Below are 23,241 nucleotides of genomic sequence, written 5' to 3' on the forward strand. Positions count from 1 at the left end.
CAAGTAAATCTTGGATGGCAGCTGGCTGCCATCTAGCCAAGCAGGAAGCACACAGTTCTATTTTAAACCGCAGAATGCAGCATTGAGAGCAGTTTATAAAAAGAACTTTGTGGGAATTTATACTTATGCAATTTTACTATAAAAATTACCTTGCAAAGTCATTATTTTTGTCATTAAACATTACTCATAGGCAGATGTTATTCTATGGGCTCCCCTGAGTAGCAGTTTTCCTTATACTTCAGAAGGATCATTTTGCTGAAGTTAACAGCTATAGCCCTGATCTGGAAAGCATATTTTGGTTATCAGGAATTTAGGCTCGTTTGTGAATTTCAAGCATACCAAAGAGCTCAGAAAATGTTGCTGCCAGCCATTAGGTCAACATAAGCAATCACAGGAAAATTCTATCAGTTTACTGCAACATAGGACACAATTGATAAAAGGTGGGGTTTCGACTTCAAGTGAAATTAGTCTTCAGAAGAGAAAAGGCCATGTTGAACATAAATTACACATTTCAACATGAGTAGCTTCAAGGATTCACAAGTTTCTGTCAGAACACCTGGTGCTGGGAAAAAGAGCTCCATATATTAAAAAATTATTATTATTATTATATTATTACTATTACTATTATCATTATATCCTCAAATGCTACTTTAAAGCATACGTCAGATTAGGCAGATGTAGTTCGGGTTTGCTTGTTGGATGAGATGTTGCTAGCTATTGTCTTATGGGCCATTTTTTAAAAGCATACTGTCAGAAATCAGAATTGCAGCCAAGAAGCAGGTAAGCAGGTAAGCAGCTGCTGAAAAGCACTCTTGTAGCACAGTTTGCAAAGCATTCAACACCTGCAAGAGAAGCATTACAGTAAGAACATGCAGCAGAAGCCATCAGAGATCAGGTCTTTGTTAAATAACTAAGAATTACAGGGCTTAATATTCAGATTTGTTGTAAACTTAGAATGCTTCCTGTGTTTCTTAGAGTAGCATTCAGTACACAAGGAGCTGAAGATTACAGCAAGCCCTCAATAAACGTGTATAATAATGTAAACTTAATGCTATGCTTAAAATATATGAGCCATTTCTATGGTTACTTTCTTCTTGAGGGCATTTATAGAAGTACTTTCTGTACTTAGTATTTGAAACCTTGCTAGCCACCTAATATAACATTGTCATATATTACCACTGAGAACATTCAAAATACCTTCTACTTAATTCAATAAAAATAGCATGTAAGTGTGGGTAAACACAATGGCCCATATATCTTCCAAGCAGTAATTTGCATTACAGAGTTGTAGAAGGTGCCCCTTGTCACCTTTGTTCAGTTTGCAGTGAAAATCACTGTTGCATCAGCCAGCCACCCAGAAACCTGCACTGAAAACAAGACCATGAGATGTGATATCCTCATCCAAGCAAAGATTTGCTGAATTATGTTATTTTTTCTTTATATTTTTATATTAGTTTTTTTTAAAGCTTCATTTTCAAACCAAGAACTCTGTTTTTAAACTACTGCAGTATTTGTGCTATAGCTGTGAAAGAAAACAATCCTGTAGTTTTCAAAAAATGCATGCATGTGTATGATAGGCTATGTTGTTTTATATGTGCAGATAAAATAGTTGAATTTTGTACATAAAGCAGAATTAAGCGGCAGTTTTGAAGGCATACAGAAACTGGAGACTGAATTCCCTTCAAATGTAACTTCTCTCAGGATCCCTTGGGAACCCACCATTTACTTGAAATGTAATTAAATGTTTTAACAACTGTAAAGAATAATCTTGGCTTCTCTGCAACTGCTTAAGAAAATGAATGCTGCAGCAATCTCTGAAAGTAGTTATCATATGTACTGTATTATCCCTAATTTATTAACTGCCATTTATTAAATGACAGAAAATTATCATCTTTGCACATGCTCAATTACTGCTAAACTACAGGCCGAAAAAAAATTATGAAAAGAAGCCATGTTTGTGTAACTCATATTTTTCAGGTTTGAAGGGGGGGCTAGTAGAAGGAAATATCAAAAATAATGAGCCAGGTTCATTCTTGACATAACCCATAGGGACAAACAGTGTAATTTTAGTAGAACATTTGCTCTACGATTCCCATAGCAACCTTAATTCTCCCTGCCTGGGTATCTGGAACCCAGGATGACTCAACCTTCACATGAATACAAAATCAAATGCACAGAACAAAGTGCAGTTTAAGAGGATGCTACTTATATGCACTCTTAGTGACCTCAAACATATTGCAAACTCAAGGCAAAGGTTCAGAGATCAGAGAAGTATCCAGGTCATGTTTATGTAATGGTAACAGCTAGTTTATAGTATTAGAATAATTTCCATCTCCTCATCCCCAAAGTGAGACAGTTAATGCTACTTACTGAATAACTTTTAGAAGCACATGTACATTTACTCCTCTGGGAGGTACTAGACTGACACTCAGAGATTTAAGCATCCCATTTACTCCCCTCGGAGACATGTTTCTATTCATCTTAGCAGGACTAACCTGAGATAGAATAAGCAGACACGGGAGAAGAGATGTCTATAGACAAGGCAAACAGTTTCCAAAGAAAGTGCCACAGAAGGCACCAAATAACTGCATCTGTTCTACATGCTCTCAGTTCTGCTTTTTTCTCTAAGGAGATGAAGGGCAGGCAATCACACAAACATTGCTGTATGGCCAGAAGAACATTTCTGTGTGCTCACACTGCTATTTTCACACTGTTCAAGTATAGCAGGTTTCTGGAACAGGGTCCAACACCAATTCAGAAGAAAGTGCAGAGGTAACACCTGCAGCTGCCCCTTTTAGACCTCATGTTATGTTTCAAACTTGTTTATACTGTTACAGATTTAATGCCTCTAAACAAATGATAATGGCTCCTGTTAAAACCCTGCTGGAAGCAATCCTTTTGGTATCAAGGAGCTCAGCTGCAACTGAGCTGTTAGATGTACCTGTAATACAAATTTGTATTACAAGACTTCTCAATTCACAAAGTGTGTCTAAGCACAGTTAAACAGTAGTAGCTGAAGAATAACTTACTACCATATTCTGCACCACATAAATATGAATTTACTGAATTAAGGCTTAAGGCCCCATTCACTTTGTATTGACTTCAACAGACACAAAAGTGACAAAAAGGTTTCTTCAAGCCAAGTATCCACTGCTTTCTGGGAAATAGCTGGTTTTGGTTTGAGTTCTTTTCCAAGCACTTTTACCTTACCTGTTTCAGAGTGGAGACATTCTGCTGTTTTTCCCACCCAGATAATTAAAGTGAAAATTTTCCAAAAGTGAGTTTGCAGACAAACGGAAGTGTAATACATACAATCCATATAAAATATAGATGCAGTGTCATGAGGATGTAACCTCCTCAGTAACATATCTCATTTTCTGATTAGCATCCATCTACAGTTAAGGGCTAATTATCTTGTATATGTTATGATGTACTTGATAGAAGATGATCAATAGGATGAGCCTTTACTAATTTCTTATGTATAGTGGGAGATTGGAGGAAGATATTTTAAATACAAGTTCAGGAAAAACTGGAAAGCTGTAACTCACAAAGGCTGCTCCTCTCTGTATTCTCCCTTCCTTTGCCAAAATTGCCACTCACTGTACCACTGTATTATTTCCTAAAATGAACAGAACACAGGACACTTGGATTTCAAAACTGAAACAGTATAAACACTTTCTACAGTATCTATGACAGACGAAATGCCCTGGTCAGACTAGAGTGTATTTACTACACTAGTTTTGAAATGCAAGAAGTCTCTAGTTAAAAGAATCAACCACAAACTGCCACAAAGAAAACATCACAACGTACCTTTTTATACTAAAACGTATTTAGGAAGAAAAATGGACGTGATTTTAGATAACTAGTTTTATACCTGACAAGCAAAGGCACAGCAACAGAGACCTGAGCAGTGCTACTGTAGCTGCAGTCCACGGTTACCAGCTCTCCCCCAATAAAGCACCCACATTACTAGGCCAGAAAAACTGAAGTTAGCACAGTTTAGCAGCCTACCCTACCTCCATACCTTAGGTGAATATGAGATCATTTTCATCTCCTAAAAGCAAATATTTGATTTATTACTCATGCAGACCTAAAGGTCATCTTTGTTAAAAAGCTAGCTCTCATCTTCCTGCACTCCAAAATCAAGGTGAGAACTGCAGTGAAAGTAATGATCTAATATAGAGCATTTCTCCCCACTTATACAAAGTAATTTTATACAAAATTAGGCACATAAGTTCAAAACCACTTAAATTATTAAGAGGATTTTTAAATGGTCTTTGTGCATACTTCACACTAAGCATGATGTCCCGTTCAAGGAGCTGAATCCTTTTTTTTTTTCCATGCACCCTTATTGCAAAACCCCACAGAACCTCAACACTATGCCAAATATCTAGAGCTACAGCATTCTTTTTTGTAAGGACTCACATTATTCCTTATCCACTGACCTTTCCAAGTACATGTTTTCAGAGAAAAAAAAGGAGGCCAAAAAAAACCTGAAATAAAAAGCAAAACCTGACTTTTTCAAAGCTGCAAAGTAAAATTTGGCATAGGTCAAAAACCATCAAGATTTCCCTCCCTACTAGCTTAAGCATTTACTACAAAGCTTTAACACCAACACACAGCTTAGTGTACATCTTCACATAAAGTTCACACCTGTGAAAGTCCTGCAACTCTTAATGCTACCCCAAGTGGTTTAAGTACCACATCTCCTTTGTCACCTACAATGCTGCCTGTGCAGCACTATAATTCTGTGACATAACAAACACATCTCCACACACAACAGCATCCTTTTTGCTAACAGTAGCGAGTCACAGTTCCTAACTTTGCTATCCAAATATTACAGCGACCCGAAGACATTCATTTCTCACTTGAAAAATCCTCAAAAGTGTTTTAGAATCATCTCTTTTTCCCAAAAACCACATAAAATTGTTGCCTCACAAAATTGCTGTTAAACTTCACTCCATGAAGCCCTATGTGCAAGTCCTAGACTTCCCCATATTGTAAGGAAGGAAGCAAAGAACTGTCACTTAGCTGTGTAATTCCTGCAGGAATCAAATAATAACTGTTTATATATGGAAAAGGATGTGCAAGAAGCACTAGGACTGTCATCTCATTGAAAAGCACTCCTTTCCAAGTTCTGGGACTGCCAACTGGCACACAAAAGAGATGTTACACTGGTAGAGGCCCTGTGAAATCTGGATCTCCCTGTACCAAATGTTCAGAAATCCATACTGATGACTAGTCACGGTACCAAAAGTTGTAAGAAACACATTTCAAAGTGATCAGAAAATTCTACATTGGCTTTTTTAAATTGTGGGAAGAAATATTTATCTGGACTTCTTTTAGTTTAATTTCTCTAAATGTCTGCAAATAACTAAAATCAATTACTACAAAACCTTCACACACTTGGTTCTTTAACAACAATTGTGACACTGGCAGAGGTTGTACAAGAATCAGACACTCTCAGCCAAAATAAACACAGTTCTGACCATTTTGTCACTATTATTTAGTTCAGTGACAGCTAAAATTTAATATGAAGTGTAATGTGGCCACTTGGCTTAATTTTCCAGTTGATTTTAACCACCTACAGTAAAGAAATCTGAAAGCATAACTCTGATCATAAATTTCTAACAGGATAATAATATACACAGTTTTAAAAACAGATTTAAATTTCAAGACCACAGACACTTAGTTTGCCATAAAATCACTTACTAAAAGATTAGCTCAAAGTAGTGCTTTAATGCTAAGTTATGGTTCAAATAAAGAGGTAAGATCTCTAATAATTCTGCATGAAGTGCAACACGATGCAGATAATTTCTCACAAGTTAATGTACAGTTAATTTTAGTTTTGATGTAACATTCCATAAATCAGTGTGGACCGTACTATTAACACCAAGTTAATATAAGCAAAAATCTGATTTAAGAGATATTAAACAGAATAAAAAATTGCATTATGATGAAAAGCAATGCTCCTGAGCTCCTTTTCCATTCAACACTATACAAAAGTAGGGCAAGTATTAAAACATAAATTTTTTATAGCAGTTAAAAACTCCATACTTACGCTCAATTTTAACTTACAAAAATTTGGAAAATAGGTGAAATTCCCATTTCACAATGGAAACACTTATTACATGTGTCATTTTGCAGACCTAGACAGTTGCATCTGCTACATTCATATGATTTTGCTTGTCAGTTTGGTGCTAAATAGACCTCTTTGCTACAATTAGTTTCATGCTAAAATTCTCTAGCCTATTAAAAATCAAACTAAATCAACCAGAACAAACCACAGAAGGAAACACTGTTGTTTATTCTTACTGTTTTGTTTATTCTTATTATGAAGTGAAAAGAAGGGGGAAAGTACAATCAAGTATTACCAAACATCTCGCATTATCTAAAGTATAGGAGTATATTCTGCCCTATTTGCAAGGTGGAGATACACCTCATTTTTTTCCAGATAATATGGCCAAACCAAGAAAGTTCAGAATTGAGAAGCAATTTTGAGTTGCTTTCTCAGGAACACTGTCCCAGCTAGCAAACACTGTCCCAGCTAGCACACGTGCCAAGTGAAGGATACTCCTCTTTGCATCATTCCTGTTTTTCAAAGATCTCACATATAACATGGTAGCACTACCACAGCATAACATTGCTGTGAAATTTAAAACACACATGCTTCCTCTCATTTTCCAGAAGCAGATCAACATTTTACATTGACTCAACTACTGTATTTATAGGATGCAAAATTAGCTAATGCAGTTCTATTTATGGAACAATTTAGAAAAACTTATTTGCATGTCAAAGCTTCAATGGCATCATTCAATCAGGGGAACACTAAAATTTATCTATAATCCTTTTGAAGTCTCTTCCCTTCATCCAGATCATACCAAACAAATGTCATATAAAAAGTAAAGATTTGGGCATTGAGGAAAGGATTAACTCTCTCTCTCTCTCACTGTACTTTTAGCTCCTATTTTTCATTGTTTCAGATTAAAAAACAGGACTAGAACAGATTTAATGGCACTTTTGTGAGGGGCTCTGGACATATCTCTTCATTGATAAATTTCATAAAGGAGGGTGGATCTAACAGTCACTGCTTGACTCATACATGGAACAAAGATATTTCCTGGGAACACAGGTATCATATACCCAAGTCTATTTCATTCACTCTGGAAAATGGGGGAGAAGGAAGTGCACAGAGCATACTGTTGAAATAAAATGTACTTCCTTAATCTGGAAAAAACAGACTTAGCCTTTCACAAGATGGAAACAACATCAGTTAAGCAGCCACTTTTTACACAAGATTGGGAAAGAGGGCAGAAGGTCTGATTTCTCCACTGTTTGCTGTTCTTTAGGAAGCAGCACACACACACAAAATATCCAACACATAAAAGGGTAAACTTCACACACTGTCTTATGAAATTTTGCTTACGCATCATTCATTTTAGTACCATTTTCTCTCCCTGAAAAGCATTCATTTCTTTCAGCCATTATTGTACCTTCAATGTCTGAGGGGTTTCTTTCATTACTATTGCAGACCTCTAAAAGGTACCATTCACATCAAGCAAAACAAAATAATTACCTTCCATCATTATAGACTGAAGTCCTGCAATAGTTACCTTTTTTGGAATGACACCACATTGCAATGCACCACAAACAAGTGAGTCAGCAATTCAATGGCCTTTTCTGCAGGGATGATACCTGAACTGTTTCTCATTGTTTTACTATAGGTTAGTATTTATTTCTTCCAGGTGTATTCTTTGCAACTGATGGCTTTTCCTCTTCCCAACTTATTATGATCAGCACATACACTAATACTCCCTTTCAAATCGCTTTCAGCCGTACTCAGCTGCATTTGACAAAATTGCAACCACTCCCACTGTTGATTTTATTAATAGGTTTAAGGTGCACTCTGAATTCAATGTATGAGAGGAAATACATTTAGCATGCTAGGAGTAACCTGGGGGAAATGATTGGTAGACAAAGACAGGGTATTTCTATAAAAAATAGACAGATGTATGTTTTCTCTAATGTAAAGAAAATGTGGGTGACATTCAGACAGCCAGTTCTTCATTTCTAATGTTTACTAGAAGAAAAACAAGCATTCCTCCTCAGGATGTGCAATTTCAGCCTTCATTCAGAGCACATCCCAAGCATTTATTCAAATTCTTAACATGAAAGACAAAGCGAAAAAGAGTAAGAGATGAAAGATGAAAGTGTGTTCTGCGAAAATCTGCCATACTATTTAAGCTTAAATCTCTGCACTATTTTTGTTGTCTGAAAGACAGAGTTAAATCGGTATGAGTTAAATTTCTTAAACACTGGTACTAACAGTCTTTAAAAGAAATAAGCTTTCTGCTTTGTTTTTCATGCATTTGATACAGATGAACCATTTTTCCTCTACAAGGCCAGCAATATAAACTTGACACAAAGTTAAGACTACAACAGCATAGCAACAAACTGCTGAGTGCGGGGAGCTACGCCTTCATTCACACTTTCATCAGAATTATTCAAGTAGCTCTTTTCCAGCTATTTAAATGCTTCAGGGCCCACTTTCCAATCTGAAAAGTATTGCTGCACACAGCTTCAAAGAGATTTTCCTCCAGTCCTGCAATACCACTGCAAAGCCTGGGAGCTGCTGCCTATCTATTTCACTTTCAAGCATGTGCACACACCAATTTTAACATCAGCATAAAAAAATCTGTATACACCTGACCTGAAGCTGAACCAGAACTAAAGCCCACCTCTTGCTCAGCAAGAGGATCAAAACAAAGCAGTCATAAAGTAGGAAAAAAAAAATTGTTAACTTGTCAGATTCAATTGCTTTTTGTGAAGCAAAATAAGCACTTCCAAGCTATAGCAAACCAGCAGATGTTTCTCTCTTACCTCTCGGACTTCATGGAGCTGACCAGATCTCTGGCTCTTGGCTCTTCGAGCAGCTGCAGGTGATTTGTGATGTGTGATGGTTACAACAGTTGGCCCACTTTGATTCATGTGTTTCTGGCCACTGGGAGATGCAGAATTAGCTGTCCCAGGTGGCAGCAGAGATGAGCTTCTACTTCGTGAGGATGAGATGCTCTAGAACATGCAATAGGATTGTGATATTAGCAACCTTTACACAAGCAAAAATTCACAATTCAGGCTAAACATTTGTATTGTTCTACTTTTCTCACAAACCTAAATCTGGAGTTGTAACTGATTTATTCCTTCTGAACCATATGCACAGCTCAGGAGATGCTCTTGGAAACATTAGAGCTATTACTTTTGTTTCTTGGTGTGCCTGTATAATTGGTCTTTGCAAATATCTTCACAAATTCTTACATAATAATATGCTGCTTAGTTCTTACAATCCTACTTTTTAGGAAAGCATAGGAAAGATTTTGCAGACAGAATAACAACAATGCCAATACAAATATTTTTCATTAAAACATTGACCTACAATTCACCAAACTGGTGAGAACAGCAAGGAAGAAAAAAATACTAACCCTTTCATTTGAGGAACTTCTGAAACAGCGTAGTATTGTTCTCAACATCAGAGGAGATTCAATTTTGGCAAGGCCAATCCACACACTAATTAAATATTAACACTTGAAACAAAATTTGACTTAAAGAAATCCATGCATTTTGGAGTAAGCTTGGGATAAACCAAATATACAAAAAAGGCCAGAAATAAATCTCCAACAGTATCTGCAGTATGAATACTTTTAGCATACAACCTATAAAATCAGTCAGGACATTCAGTTTTTATCTAATGATCAGTCAGTGTTGCTGTCTCAGTTTGCTCTCCACAGACCTCACCCACAAGTTATCCTGGAGGTCTACAGGACACCAATTCTCAGTCAAGCTCAGATGGGCACCAGATCACCATGGGACATGATATATACAAGTCCAATATAAACAAGTTTTTTCCCCTCTGTTTGAACTGATTGCATCTCTAAGGTTAAAACTGAAACAGAGTAACTTTTACCTCATGAAACAAACCAATTCAGAGAGTAACATTAAGTAGCACTTCAAGACAGTGAAGAAAATAACACAGCCCCATGAGCAAAACACCTTTCCACCTCTCCTTCAAAACCTGCACAGATAACAATGGCAGCCTACAACATTGCTAAGACAGTCACCATCAACACAAGGTACTTCTCTTGAGCCTGCTACACAAAAGTATTCCTACACAAAAGTATTCCTTGGGTATAATCTCTCTTCTTATACCTTCCATGTCACTTTTTACAATTTTGTGGTAATCCTCAAACCAAGGTGAACAGGGTCCAACTAGCACTGCAATTGAAGTCAGGCCCCATGTTAGCACCACACTGACTGTAAAGGACAAGGCAGATTATTTGGCACTGCCAAGGAGGAGGAGTGAAACAAGTAACACAATCCCATTGCCACCACCACACAAAACTAGACTTTAGACTTTTTGAAAGTTTAAAAAATGGTTTATCACATTGCCAGTATGCAAAGAGCTGCTAATCTCATAGAAATAATTATTATTCCGTTGGTCTAGATTTAACATTTACAAATGCTTCCAAGAATGATGGTCTGACTGTTTTTGAAATGAATATATTCTTTTCTACCATGGCAAATAAGATTACAATAAGAAGCATATTTTTAAAAATTATCCACCCTGGCTGATAAATCACAATTGTATTAAAACTGGATTTGACTCTAAGGCAAAAAAGCAGCACGAGGTGTAATTTTTCAGAAGGGCACAGAAGGTTGCTAGGTTTATAATTCATCTTCCATTTGAAAGAGCTTAGATGTTAACTACAATTAAAATAAGAGCCAGAGGAAAAGGTATTTGGGAGACATAGGGGGATGAGGGAAACTGACTTTCCTTTTTCAAACATATATTCCACAGAAAAAGTGTTCTGAGTATATAAGTGAAGTGAAACATTTCACTAATGTTTGTTCTTCAAACTGACTAGTATCAGAATACCATCTAAACTAAAGTTAGGGTGTAGAGGTAGACACGATATTTTTTTTTTTCATTGAAAAATCAACTTCTCTTTTAGGTTAATAAAAGTTGATTTTGTTTTAGAATGAAATCTTTTGAGATTCGCTGACATTTTAGTATCATAGTATCCCAATAATAAAAATACATAGCTGCTACTTTCATATAGCTAAACAGATCCTAACAGATCAAACAAAGTTTGTCTGCTGTTCAGACTAACAGCAGCCATGTAAAACTGAGTTTTCCCATTAGATTAACTTTAAAAAAATAAAAAAACCCAATATTCTATGAGAGGTAAAGTTTTACTATGTTTTGATTTTCTTGAGGGAGAGCTATATAGCTGCACGTAAAAAAAGTTAACACAAAACATATATGGAAAATCCCATGCACTGGTTCAGACTGTGGGACCACAATTGCATTTAAGATGGCTTTTCCTAAGTTTTGTCAAAGAATGTAGCAGCTCACAGCAACTTCTGGTGAACAGTCATTTAGGGCATGGAGTTTGGGGATCAGTGGAGCAGGAGAGAAAAATCAGAAAAAACAGCCCATCTCTAGTTTCAGTAGTGGGTGGTGCTCAAGAAGGCTGTCCTGCTATAAGGACACAAGGTAAACCCAAGTCCCTACATAGACAAGCACACAGCCTGGCAAGGGCTGCCCATGGATCCACTGCCTGGTGTGCCTCACGCTCAGCTCTGTTGTGTCAGAACCCAGGACATTCCTCTGGCTGCCCTGGGTGATTCGAGACCCTGGCAGGGGGCTCAGAGACCTTGGCATGGAGTCAAACACACCTGTGCCTTCTATCTCAGCCCATGGAAACAATTACCAACTTTGTGAGAAGATTTACAAGCCACAAGAGTTTGAGTAAAATGTTAGTGAATTTATCACAGGGTGAAAATGAAGAATTTTGGGGTTTTAGAACGGGGGTTCAAGAGGCAAGATGGAGGAATCTGGGTGTGTCCTCTCCTCCTTCTTCTTGCCCTCCATCTTCTGCTGTGATGGTGACACTTTTGGATTGGTTTAGAGTAGAGACAAACTGTCTAACATAGGTGATAGGTATTGGAAAATTATTTTTGTAAATATTTATTGTAAATAAAGTACACATAGTTTTTAGTATAAAAAGATAACACCACCCCAAGGCAGTCACTGTGCCTCAACCCAACCTGCCAGACAGACCTCAGTGGGTCAGAAATACAATGTATTAGATAAGAGAAAATAAACAACCTTGAGAACCAGAACTGAGGAATCCCATCTTCTTCTTTGGTCCAGGGCTGGGAAAAAGAGACTTTCTAACACCTTGGGGTCATCTCAACACCAGAGACCTCGGCATGTTGTAGGGCAAGGCATGGAGCTTTGTAATCTCCAGGGAGATACCACCTCTGCCAGTGAGGTTCCTAGAGCCCTGTGCTTCCCCTTGCAACACAAAAGAGTCACCAGTCCTATAGAGCTCATCCAGTCAGGGAGACTGGTAATCTGGAATTCACATATACATGGTCTGTGCAAAGTATCAGAGCTAAATATATTGGTCCATGATCAGCTCCTACAGGTCCATGATCAGCTCCTACCGGTCTAGAAGCAAGCTCTCCTCATGTCTTTGTTTTCTGTCCCTTTACATCCTTCATCCATCTATAGTGACTCAGTATTTCCAAACAACACGTTAGAAAATTTCACCAGCCCACAACAGAAATACTCCAGCACCTAAATTTGGTATTATTCCTTAGAGGGCATCTGTAACATAAAAACTTTAAATGAGCTCAGCACCAGGACCTCCAGCTACCCATGAAGCTATCTCTAGGCAAGGCTCCATCACAAACATAAAAATTTGCAACTTAAAACTTGCAAAATCAGTCACAGCCAGTATGCATGTGAATGTCTGCAGGAGGCAGTTTTTGGAACCAGTCAAAACCTTTTCAAGTTGGACTCCCCTGCCACAGAGAGCAGCAGCAGAGTACTGTGCCTGCTGCATCCAAGAAAATGGGGGAAGCATCCAATTCCTTCTGACAGCTTCTTCCTGTCACTGCCAGAAGACTCTCCAGGAACTGCACACTCAGCCCCTCAGGCACTTCTGAATTTTACAGTACACTGTCAACACCTATGTCCCAGCCAAATACTTGACTCCTCTTTTGCAGAATTTCTTGAGATTCAACACTGGGAATGACAAGCATCCTTTTTGCATTGACACACAGCTGTGCAAAAATCTGAATTTTCCATTTCTATTAAAATGTGAAAATCTATGTGAAGTTTTCCACTGCTAAAAGCACTCTAATTATAAATCATATTACAACAGCCATTACAGTCACTCTCAAAGGAAATCAAAGCAATGACAGTAACTGATGGGCCTTTATGCCTAATCCCCTTCAGCCTATCCCCATGCCTAATCTTCCCCCAGCACTGCTCCTATGACTGATCTGCCCCTCTAATTATTATCATACCTCATTTTCTTTGGTCTCGCTGCTTTCTGGCTTGCAACTAAATAAATAAAAAGAGAGTGAAAAGTCTGATGAAAGGAAAATGTAAGCTCTTCAACATTAGTAATGCACAGTGCCAATAATGAGTCAAGGAATCCACAGGCTGAAGCATCCCAAAAGGACTGAAAATTTTCTTTCCTGAGGCTACACCTTACCATTGCACCAACATTTCATCTGCTAATAAAATGAAACCAATAAAAGAATAATAAAGAAGCTAATAAAAGATTAATTTGTAACTTGCATTCATATGGGTTTTATGACCTAAAGCTAGCTAAAGTATGCTTAGCTAAAACAGATTTGGGTTAAGATTTTTATTTTAATAGCCTGTCCATCCCCAAGATAAAAAAGCAGTATAATGAATGCTTCCATTTGGATATCAAAAATCCTAACAATTAAAATAATGGAATTGCAGAACAGTAAGTTCAAACTATACTAATGTTTTCATGACTCATTCTCCCAGGAGATTGCCGTTCCTGTTCACAAAGAAGCTGAAGTGTTTTTCACCATTTACCAGAAGCAAACAATTTTGTTTATTTTTGAAAGTAAATGCAATTTTCCAGAGATCAATAAAATAATTTCTGAAGTGATTGTCATATCTGCTTATGGTTGATAATCATCATTTTCACAGGCACTGTGCCACAGATGTTTTTCTCTGAATAATAATTACCAAAATGACACTGCTTTACTCCTCTGCACATATACAGCACAGAAAACCAATCCCTGCATGCAGCTTGAGAGTTATGGGAAGTCACACACTATCAGAAAGTAATTACAATTTTGAGATACCACCATTCAGTGTTTTAATTCCCATCTACTTCTTTTCCAATGCATCCTAAGTAAACAAACACTGATAAAAGATAAACCTAGACACAGTGCTGCTTCATTTACATTATAATCATTCACAAATATTAAAATGCAAATGACAGAATCTACATAACATCCAAACTTCAACACTACACAGGGACTAGTTTATGATGTTTTGCATATTCTTGTCAAGCACCACTCTATAGAACTAACATTTCTGATTGAATATCATACTGTTTCATCATCTTCAGTAAGGCAATATATGTCTTTTTTTAAGCAAGAGACTATGATAATCAATCTATCATAAAATCTTTTATTCATCAAGAATCATTTGAGCACGTTCAATCCTAAACTGATTTTCTTCCATTTCTGTAGAAAGATTTTAGAAACAGTGAACAACTCTTATTTTCATGAAGGTTCCAAAGGGAGGAAAAAAGATGTCAAACACAAAACTATCAACAGCCAAGCACCGCTTCCCTCTCAGCCCCACTACTGTAAGGATTGCATTTAATTAGAAATGTCATTCTTTAGTTGACTTCCATAGGTCAGGGATGAGCAGAGGAAGCAGACAAGCATACCAACAGAGGGAACACTTAAAGCTCAGAAGGCAAAGCAATTTGACATGCACAGAAGAACCGAAACCACACTGAAAAGGACCTGAAATTTTCACCAGTTTGGCTTTACGTAAAGTTACCATGCAGGTGTTAAATATACTCAGGCAATGATCCACTTTAAAATGTAAAGGTATCTCTGTGGCCATTCATTACTAAAGCAAAAAGAAACCTGATAAAACCAAAGATCCATGACAGTCATTCTTCCAGCTGTGGAGAATAATTACACCTCTGCCTCTTAACGATATGACAGAAGTGCTAAGTTTGAGGCATTACTGCAGGTGCTGTTTCACATTATAGCCAAACTGCTACTGCAGCTGATACTTGACAGGGGCAGGTTTGGACTTTTTTCCCCACCATTACTCCAGGGAGGGAAGCCAGTAGAGAACCAGAGCCAGAGACACACATTCCACAGAGAGCTGGTGAGAGGGCTAAGCTCTTTTTAGTAGGATGCCATTTTTTCTACTTTTGATGCCCAGGTTAATACAGAACTGGAAACATGACAAAACCCACACAAAAGGTGGCAGCAGAAGGAAGGGAATTGGATTGCAATCCACAGCTGCAAGGAATCAGCAAATTAGTTCAGCTTAAAGATGAATCCACATCATCCAATTTTAAGTAACTAGCTCACTGTGCAGCTCAAAACCAAAAAGCTAAAACAACAGAGAGTCTGTCTCCTTATTCTAACATAGACCTAAGCTGAAAGTTACCATATGAGCACAGAAGTGACTTCTCAAGATAAAGGTTCTGCTCCCTGTCACATTCCTGATACAGACACACTGAGATATACAAGGGCTATATGCAAATCCAGCAACCAGTCCACACACTGGCATTAAGAGCTGGTTTAAAAACCTGCGCTTGTTTTCAGGAGTACTTTTACAGCCACCATCATTAAACAGACAAGAAAAAAAGGAAGATGAAACAGAAGAACTAAAAAGCTTGTGACAATTTCTGGATACAAAATTATTCTTGGAAGTTACCAAAAAAATTACTCATATGCCTACTCTTTCTTGAAAGCACTTTATACCACTGAATGCAAATTTGACTAATGTTTTAATTAAAGCTTATACAAAATATTCACTTAGAATAGTCTAAAAGAACCAGCAATCCTATCCAGATATAGAACATTTCTTCCAATACAATTGATTTGTCACTTATGGAGGTTGAACAATCTGTAATTAAGTGAAATGAGACTTGTATGGGAATACCAAGAACATTAAGACTATGTGACAGCATGGGAATTATTTGCCAGTGAACACTTTTCTTTTACTGCTTTTTTTTTTATCATTACCATGTAAAATTTAATTAAAACAAAGCCAGAGACTTAGCTTATGTTACATCCACTCATTAACTGTACCACTCACCTTTGGACCATTCATTAGGACATAACTAAATTTAGTGTTTAGTATACAACCTTCTCTTTCTTTTTTCAATCACTTCTCTATTTAATTTCCTCCACCACTCCAATCCCCAGCTGAAGCTTTAAAAACAGTCATCAGTAGCATTTTGAAGCAGGCAGTAGCTGAAAAAAAGAAAGTAAACTAAGTCTGATCTAGATCCAGTGCAGCCAGAAGGAATGCTCTTCTCTGAGTATTTCACAGAAACAGTGACACAGCTTCAGCTTTGAAACACATCCTCCAAATTATCATGTTTTTCTACAAATTCCCTTCCAATAATACCTATTCAAGATTTTTAAAGTGTTCTCTCTCCAGTATGAATAACCTGTCACCAAGTTACTTTGCTGGTATTCTTGGGAAGCCTCCCACTGCTTGCCTGGTTATCCCATTATTGGGTATTTTTCACATTTAAACTATATCCCACTTGCATAACAGAAAATATACCACTCACTGCATATTTTTCACTTCCCATTCTACCTCATTCAAGTGTATGACTCCTCAAGAACAGCTAGAAATTTCTGCATCTCAGTATTCCTATGAAAAAGGTGAATTTAAGCTGCAGAAGAAGCTGGGAGCAAACACTCAGACTCCAACTTGCCAGATGCTGTTCCCAGCAGAGACAGAGCTTGGATTCTGTTCAAACTCCAGAAGTCCAGAACACATGAGTATCTGCCTGTTCATAACAGCATGATGAGAGACAGATAACTGGCACTTTCCACTTACTACAGAGTATAAAGTATGCAGAGAGGGAGGAATAAAGAGATCCAACCTTGCTGACAGCAGAAAAACAAATCACATCATGACAATCCTATCAATGGTACAGTTATTTTAACAAAACCCAAAAACACAGATTTTTGTGAAGTCCTCGATTATGCAAAAGTAAGTCAAGCATATACCCATCTCTGTGTCATTACAGACCTTTCTTTGTAAATCCAGACCCTAAGCTGAAACAGTAAGGTGGCTAAAAATAGCAGAATGCTATTTTATGTAAATTTAAAACACTTTAAAGAGCATGTTTCCACTCCCGTGCTAATAATCATTTAGTATAAAGTACCATCATCTACAAGAGAAAGAAAAAAAACAATACAATGAAATGAAGCAGTTCTTGCTTCTCTTATCACCTACCAGGCAGTGAATATGAAGAAAGAAACTTGAAGAAAAAGAAATTAAAAGAACATAAATGTCTTATTTTCCCCTAGTTTCTGGAATTTCTGTGAAGAATTGTTACCTTGCAAATGATATCTGATCTCCAAAGTCGAATTATTGCAGCATTTAAGCTTTTGATCCCTTCCTTTTCTTAAGAAAAGCAGAGAGAAATTTAAAATCTTTCTTATAGAAGAAATTCAAGTTCACACTATATGCAATACTAAAGCCAGTTAAAATATTCTTCTCAATTAATACTCTAATACTGAGAAGACAGGAGGAGGAAAAGGAAAAAGGCATATTAAAAACAAGAGATAAATCTTGTCACAAGAAAAGTTTCTAGGAACAGGTAAGCACAGAATTGGTTCAAGTACAGTCCACTTCTTGAATAAGAAGCAGAGTCATCAGTGGTGTCATCTGAAGCACATAAATTCTGGACATTTTATTTTCTGGAACTGTTAAGTTTAAAAATACAGAAGATAGTTATTCTCTATTTGCTCTGTGGCTTACAAAAGCAGAGAACTTAAAGTGCTTCAGTAACAAACATTTCAAGTGAAAAGTGATCTAGCCTGATTTGTAACACAGAACTAAGAAGTATACTTTTCTTCAGCATTTCTGCTTTACACTCAACAGACTAAAGCATATCTATTCCAAAATACATCTATACTCCCAACTTCCTATGCCAAGTTTCTGTAACTTACCAGTCTTAAAGAAAAATGCAATAACCCTCTTCCTACTATCTGAAATATTCCTCTATTTAGTTCCTCTGCTACACATGTCCACCATCCCACAGTTAAGGAAATACTTTTATTTTCTTGCACGATGAGCATAGGAACAAGGAGCAAACCACAGCATTGTTGGTCACTATGCAAGAATACAAGTGGACCAGTGAGATGCTCCCTATTCTAAAGCCTTCCTGTTACCAAAAGTTGTGCCTTAGATCTTCTGTGGCAGAAATTGGCTGTGTATTTACCAGCCTCCCACTCATTTAGTCAAGACTTTCTAATAAAATTTTGCTTTTCAAATGCTTTTCAAATCCCTGAACACTTCTGGCATCCAAAACATTCCAACATATTCTCCACTTTCTATGCATGTCCTTTTGGTGCCTTTTTTTTGGGTTTTTTGTTTTGCCTGTTTTCAACTCCTTTTTCTTTGAGGCTCCCCATACCAACATTATTATTAACAGCTAAGCAAATACTTCCTATTCAGCCACTGCAGAGCACTTACTATACTGATTTGCACCTTCCATCCTCATCACCAGAAAAAAAAGACTACAATGAAGTCAAATTTCATCACACAGAGTTCATCCTGTACAGAAGAATAACAAATATAATGAAAAGTACTTCATTATCCCCACTCCAATTTTTCATTTCAGAAATGGAGGGGGAATGATAAAAGGATTCATTACAAGTATTTGACAGAGTTAGAGCAAGCTAAGTATTCTTGCTATTCTTCTTTTTCCTGATAATTTCTGAAATTTTGTTTGCTTTCTTTGGACCACTACTAATTGCTGTTTACTTTCACTGTTGCAACACCAAGGTTTTTCTCTTGACACATGAATTAATTCAGGACTAAATATGCAGATACTACTCATGTTGAAGGAGCTCAACATGGAAAGATAGTCTGAACAGAAATTACTACCAAGTGTAACAGGTAACAGTTTTTACCTAAAGAAAAAATATGAACCCAACTTCAGTTCCACAAAGATCAGCTTCAACTAAATTACTGCTATTCTAAATGAGATTTTGCTATTAAAATAGAATAATTTATCACAAGCAGGAAAAGCATAAAAATAAAACCAGTATTAAGAAATATAATGAAAATTAATAGAGTGTAGAAGCATAAGAATCAGTATGCCATTGCACAAGTCTCCAATATCATACATACTGAACAGCAGCTTTTACCACCATCACAGTTAAATTATAGATGCTAAACATCTAAATGCATTTAAGAAGTGACCAGAAAACATACTGAGGAATAACTCCTTGCTGGCAATTGAGTATAAAAAGTTGGCATCATTATCTGGCACAGGTGCTGCAAATCAGCAGCAACTGTAAGAGTACCCTGATCAAGCAGAGTTGCACCTTTCTGTGTAGTACTGGGCCACATCCATATAAAAACTATTTTGAATTCCAATGTGTAAGAATTTTTAAAGTACTGAAATATTCCAGCTACTTAATTCTTCTTCGAAAAGGGTTTTATTTGTACCACAATTCATACAATTTTTACTTGGAGGTTGGAGACAGCCTCAATCCATCATTTTGCTATCCTTCACATTCTACACAGTTGGTCTTTCTACCTGCCCAAAATATTTAGCTGTTTGAGGACAAAAATTGTGGACAATTAGTTCCAAAGAGAAGTAAATAACATAACTCTTCTTACTATGAGCTCTTTCCAATTTAGTGAAGAAGATGAAGACTGACTGCTGCTAACATCTATCTAAAGCTTCTTATAACAAAAGTCACTAAATTGCATAAAATTAAGTAAAACTGTATTAGTTAACTTTTAAATATTTAATAATAAATGTATTTATTAATAAATGGTTGATTCAGCCACTCAATTAACTATGCACTTTACTAATTTGTCATAAACAGGAAAATGTTTATTTATTAGGATCACCCAAACTGACTTATCCTGCTCCATTACTGACAAATGACAACTTGCTGCTTTTACTCAAAACCCTCTGAACATCAACCCACTAATTACAGCAGTCAATCATCCAGGCTATGCTGTTCTTCACCTACTCCACTTAAATCATAATAGTTACTTCTCACTCTTAATTATTTACCTTAGAATCACTTTCCTTGTGATGTTTGGCACAGGATCGAAGCTGAGTTATCCAGTACTGTTTCTCCTTTGCATCAGCAGCTAGAACAGAAACAAGAAAATGCAGGCAATCACACATAAATCAATACTCTTTTGCCCAAGAGGTGACAGAGCAGGGCAGAGGGGGAAAGATTAATTATTGATTAGGATGCAGAATAAATCCTAATTTATGTTACATAAAAACACTTCAGTTTTTCAGTGCCACACATCTAAACCTGTACTTAAGAGGCCAGTTGGAAGAAATAAGCTTATGAGTCTTCTTCATAGTTATCTCTTCCACATGTCAGCAAAGGCAGAATTACCTACCTCAACAAGACTACTTTGTTCAAAAATTTTCAGCCACTTTTGTGTTATTTGTCTGTCTTTGTGAAGGACACACCACAGCATTTAAATCCATAAAAGCTCTACACTCAGGCTGTCAATCAGCTACCAGACAAGCTACCAGTTCCCCAGATACTTAAGTGCTTCTCTTGTAATAGAGTTCAACTATATCTCTCTCTAAACCCATGTCATTCACATGCAACTTAAAGACATAGGAATTTCCCCCACACATCTTTAAAAACCAGCTTTAAAAATTATTGAGGAGTTTGTCTCCTCTCAGATGGCTCCTGTGTAATATACCAAGTCTGTTTAGGAGAAAGGCTTTTGTTTTTCCCTAAACTACTACTATAGGAAACCTCATTAAGAACAGCAATACAGAGTCAATAATTTCAGTAAATATTTTCTCTTACTTCCTCTGCTATTGAGTATCTTAATGGTTATTGACTCAGCATAAAAATTGTTTACTGATTTTAATCAAATTCACAGACATCATTAAATTAAAAGTAGCATATTGTAAGCATTTGATAATTTCAAGTGATTGGAAAAGCATAATGAAACACAAGTGCTCATGATTTCTAGCTGTGCAACTTTCAAAGCATTTTATCAGAAATTGTCCCTGGTTGTTTCTGAATTCAGTTCTGCATATGAAAGAGCAACACAATGTAGCACAGGGGACTCCTGCATGCTCAGTGCTGCTGGACAACTGGTAAACTGTGGTCAGAATAAAACTAAGAATACTTCTGTTACACTGCATTGTCTATCTTTTCTTTTAGATAACAGGGGGTTTTTATAAATAAGCTTGACCTGGAAGCATCATGATCAATCAGCCATACTGAAAATACCTTAAAATCAGAACACTGCCATTTTTTTTTTCTTCCTTTTTGTAAATATTCCAAAGTAACTCATATATACCCTGTAATGTCTGTCTTATACTTGGGAGCAAGGGAAGAGAACATTTTATGTCACAGGAGCATTCAATTACTCCAAGACTGATAAGAACATAATATCTCAGCAACCCCTCACTGGCATTTTTCCCTTCTCTGACCCATCATCAGATTCATTACTGCACATTATCTGCAGGATGGTGGCAGGGAAGAACAGTACTAGAAAACAAATGTTATGCTGTGGAAGCAATGAAAGCACCTTTTTCATTCTTTGGAAGCAAATAAGATAGCATTCAATGAAAATGCCAGAGTAACAGATTACAGAAGCCACCTTGAGGTACCTTCCAGCCCTGAAAGTCTATACGTTTTAAAGTCACATGTACTTAACTCCAGATTACTCCTCCATCATGTTTTAAAATATACTGTGTAATAACAGAGCTGGATAGCCACCTCTTTCTGCCAGCACAGGGAAATGAGACATGAGAGAAGAGATGCAGAAGTGGGAGTGGAAGAGAAGAACAACTGAGTAGGCACTGTGAGCAGCACTGTACCTCTCAGCTTGTACATCTCTCCATTAGCAGAGTAGACCACCATCATGTGTGGCACTTCATCACTGGGCGATATGATAGCTCCAGCTAAAGACAAGGCTCCTCGTGGCTTTGGGCTCTGGTTTTTCGTTTGTTCATTCATGAAATACTGCAGAATCCCCGTCTCAAAGTCCAGCACAAAGTACCTGTTGAAAGAAATTACAAGCATACAGTATTTCCACAGAAGCTTTTCATGCATTTACCCAACAAAGGGCACAGATTGATCTTAAATCAAGATCATAAATATACATAGGAGGTTAAAGTAATTTTTGTAATTACAATTTTATAAGGTACTGTTATTAGGTTTGGGTTTTCAGGGGTAGATGATCTATTCCTTTATTCATAACACAAGCCATTTCACAATAAACCAACACCTAAGACTGAAAGACCATACAAACAAAAAATAAACTAACTGGGTTGTCCAAGCGCACTAAATGAAAGTGAAGGCATTTCAAAGTTGGTGTGTCAGCCTCAAGAGTTGAAAACATTTCTTTTTTCCCACAAATGAACCCTTCTTTCACAACACCACAGATCCTAAATTTCATTTCCCTCTGGACATCTTTTATGCTATCACACAGAACAATTATTTAACACTAACCCTTGGCCAAGAGAGAACAGATAGCAGCCTCCTGGCTCACATGAGGGTCGGTCTACTACAATCCTCAACAGACTAGACCAAAGATCACACAAATGCAGGTAACTCCCCTTAGCTGCTTCTAAAAAACCACCCCTAACAATCTGGCTAATCCCACCAACATGGGCATTTGTAACACACAATATTTGTTACTGTTCCTCTAAGATAACATTACCACAGGTCATATGAATTTGAGTAAAATATTCCAAAAACTGTGGTTATTTAGACTTCTGTTGCTTTGTCTATCCCAAGTTTGCTCAAGTTACCACATTTTGTCTTCACCATATCCCCATATGGAGAACATCTCCAACTAACCTTGCCCATCACAGAACATTTCCAGGATTATCTTCACAGCCTGCAGTTACTGGTGGTGGTCGGCTCTTCTCTTTATTCATGCCAAATAAGCCTGGACATGATGCAAGCAGTTATTGCCTAAGACTTACAGAGTTTCAGACATTTTGCTTGGGACTCCTTCCTTTGCTGCAGTTATGCCTAACTCTCTCCTGCCACTGCCTTCACATCTGAGCAAAGATCAAATTCTCGTTCAATTGCTACAGATTAACAGAGAATGTTGTCCCAAAGAATTTTAAACTAGTGCACCACCACACCCTTCACTTCTGCCCT

The 23,241-nt window shown here is 37.1% G+C and overlaps 1 protein-coding gene across 1 annotated transcript in view; it reads right to left on the minus strand.

The window, feature by feature from the left end:
• OSBPL10 (oxysterol binding protein like 10) overlaps window positions 1–23,241 on the minus strand; it is a 113,425-nt gene that overhangs the window by 60,585 nt on the left and 29,599 nt on the right. The window contains exons 2-4 of the mRNA XM_058035797.1: window positions 21,948–22,129; window positions 20,154–20,233; window positions 8,881–9,072 (exon numbers count right to left, since the gene is read on the minus strand). Of these exons, the coding sequence (XP_057891780.1) occupies window positions 8,881–9,072; window positions 20,154–20,233; window positions 21,948–22,129 (454 nt within the window). The remainder of the gene's footprint in view (window positions 1–8,880; window positions 9,073–20,153; window positions 20,234–21,947; window positions 22,130–23,241) is intronic.

Source organism: Melospiza georgiana, chromosome 1, assembly GCF_028018845.1.
Source record: "Melospiza georgiana isolate bMelGeo1 chromosome 1, bMelGeo1.pri, whole genome shotgun sequence".
NCBI lineage: Eukaryota > Metazoa > Chordata > Aves > Passeriformes > Passerellidae > Melospiza > Melospiza georgiana.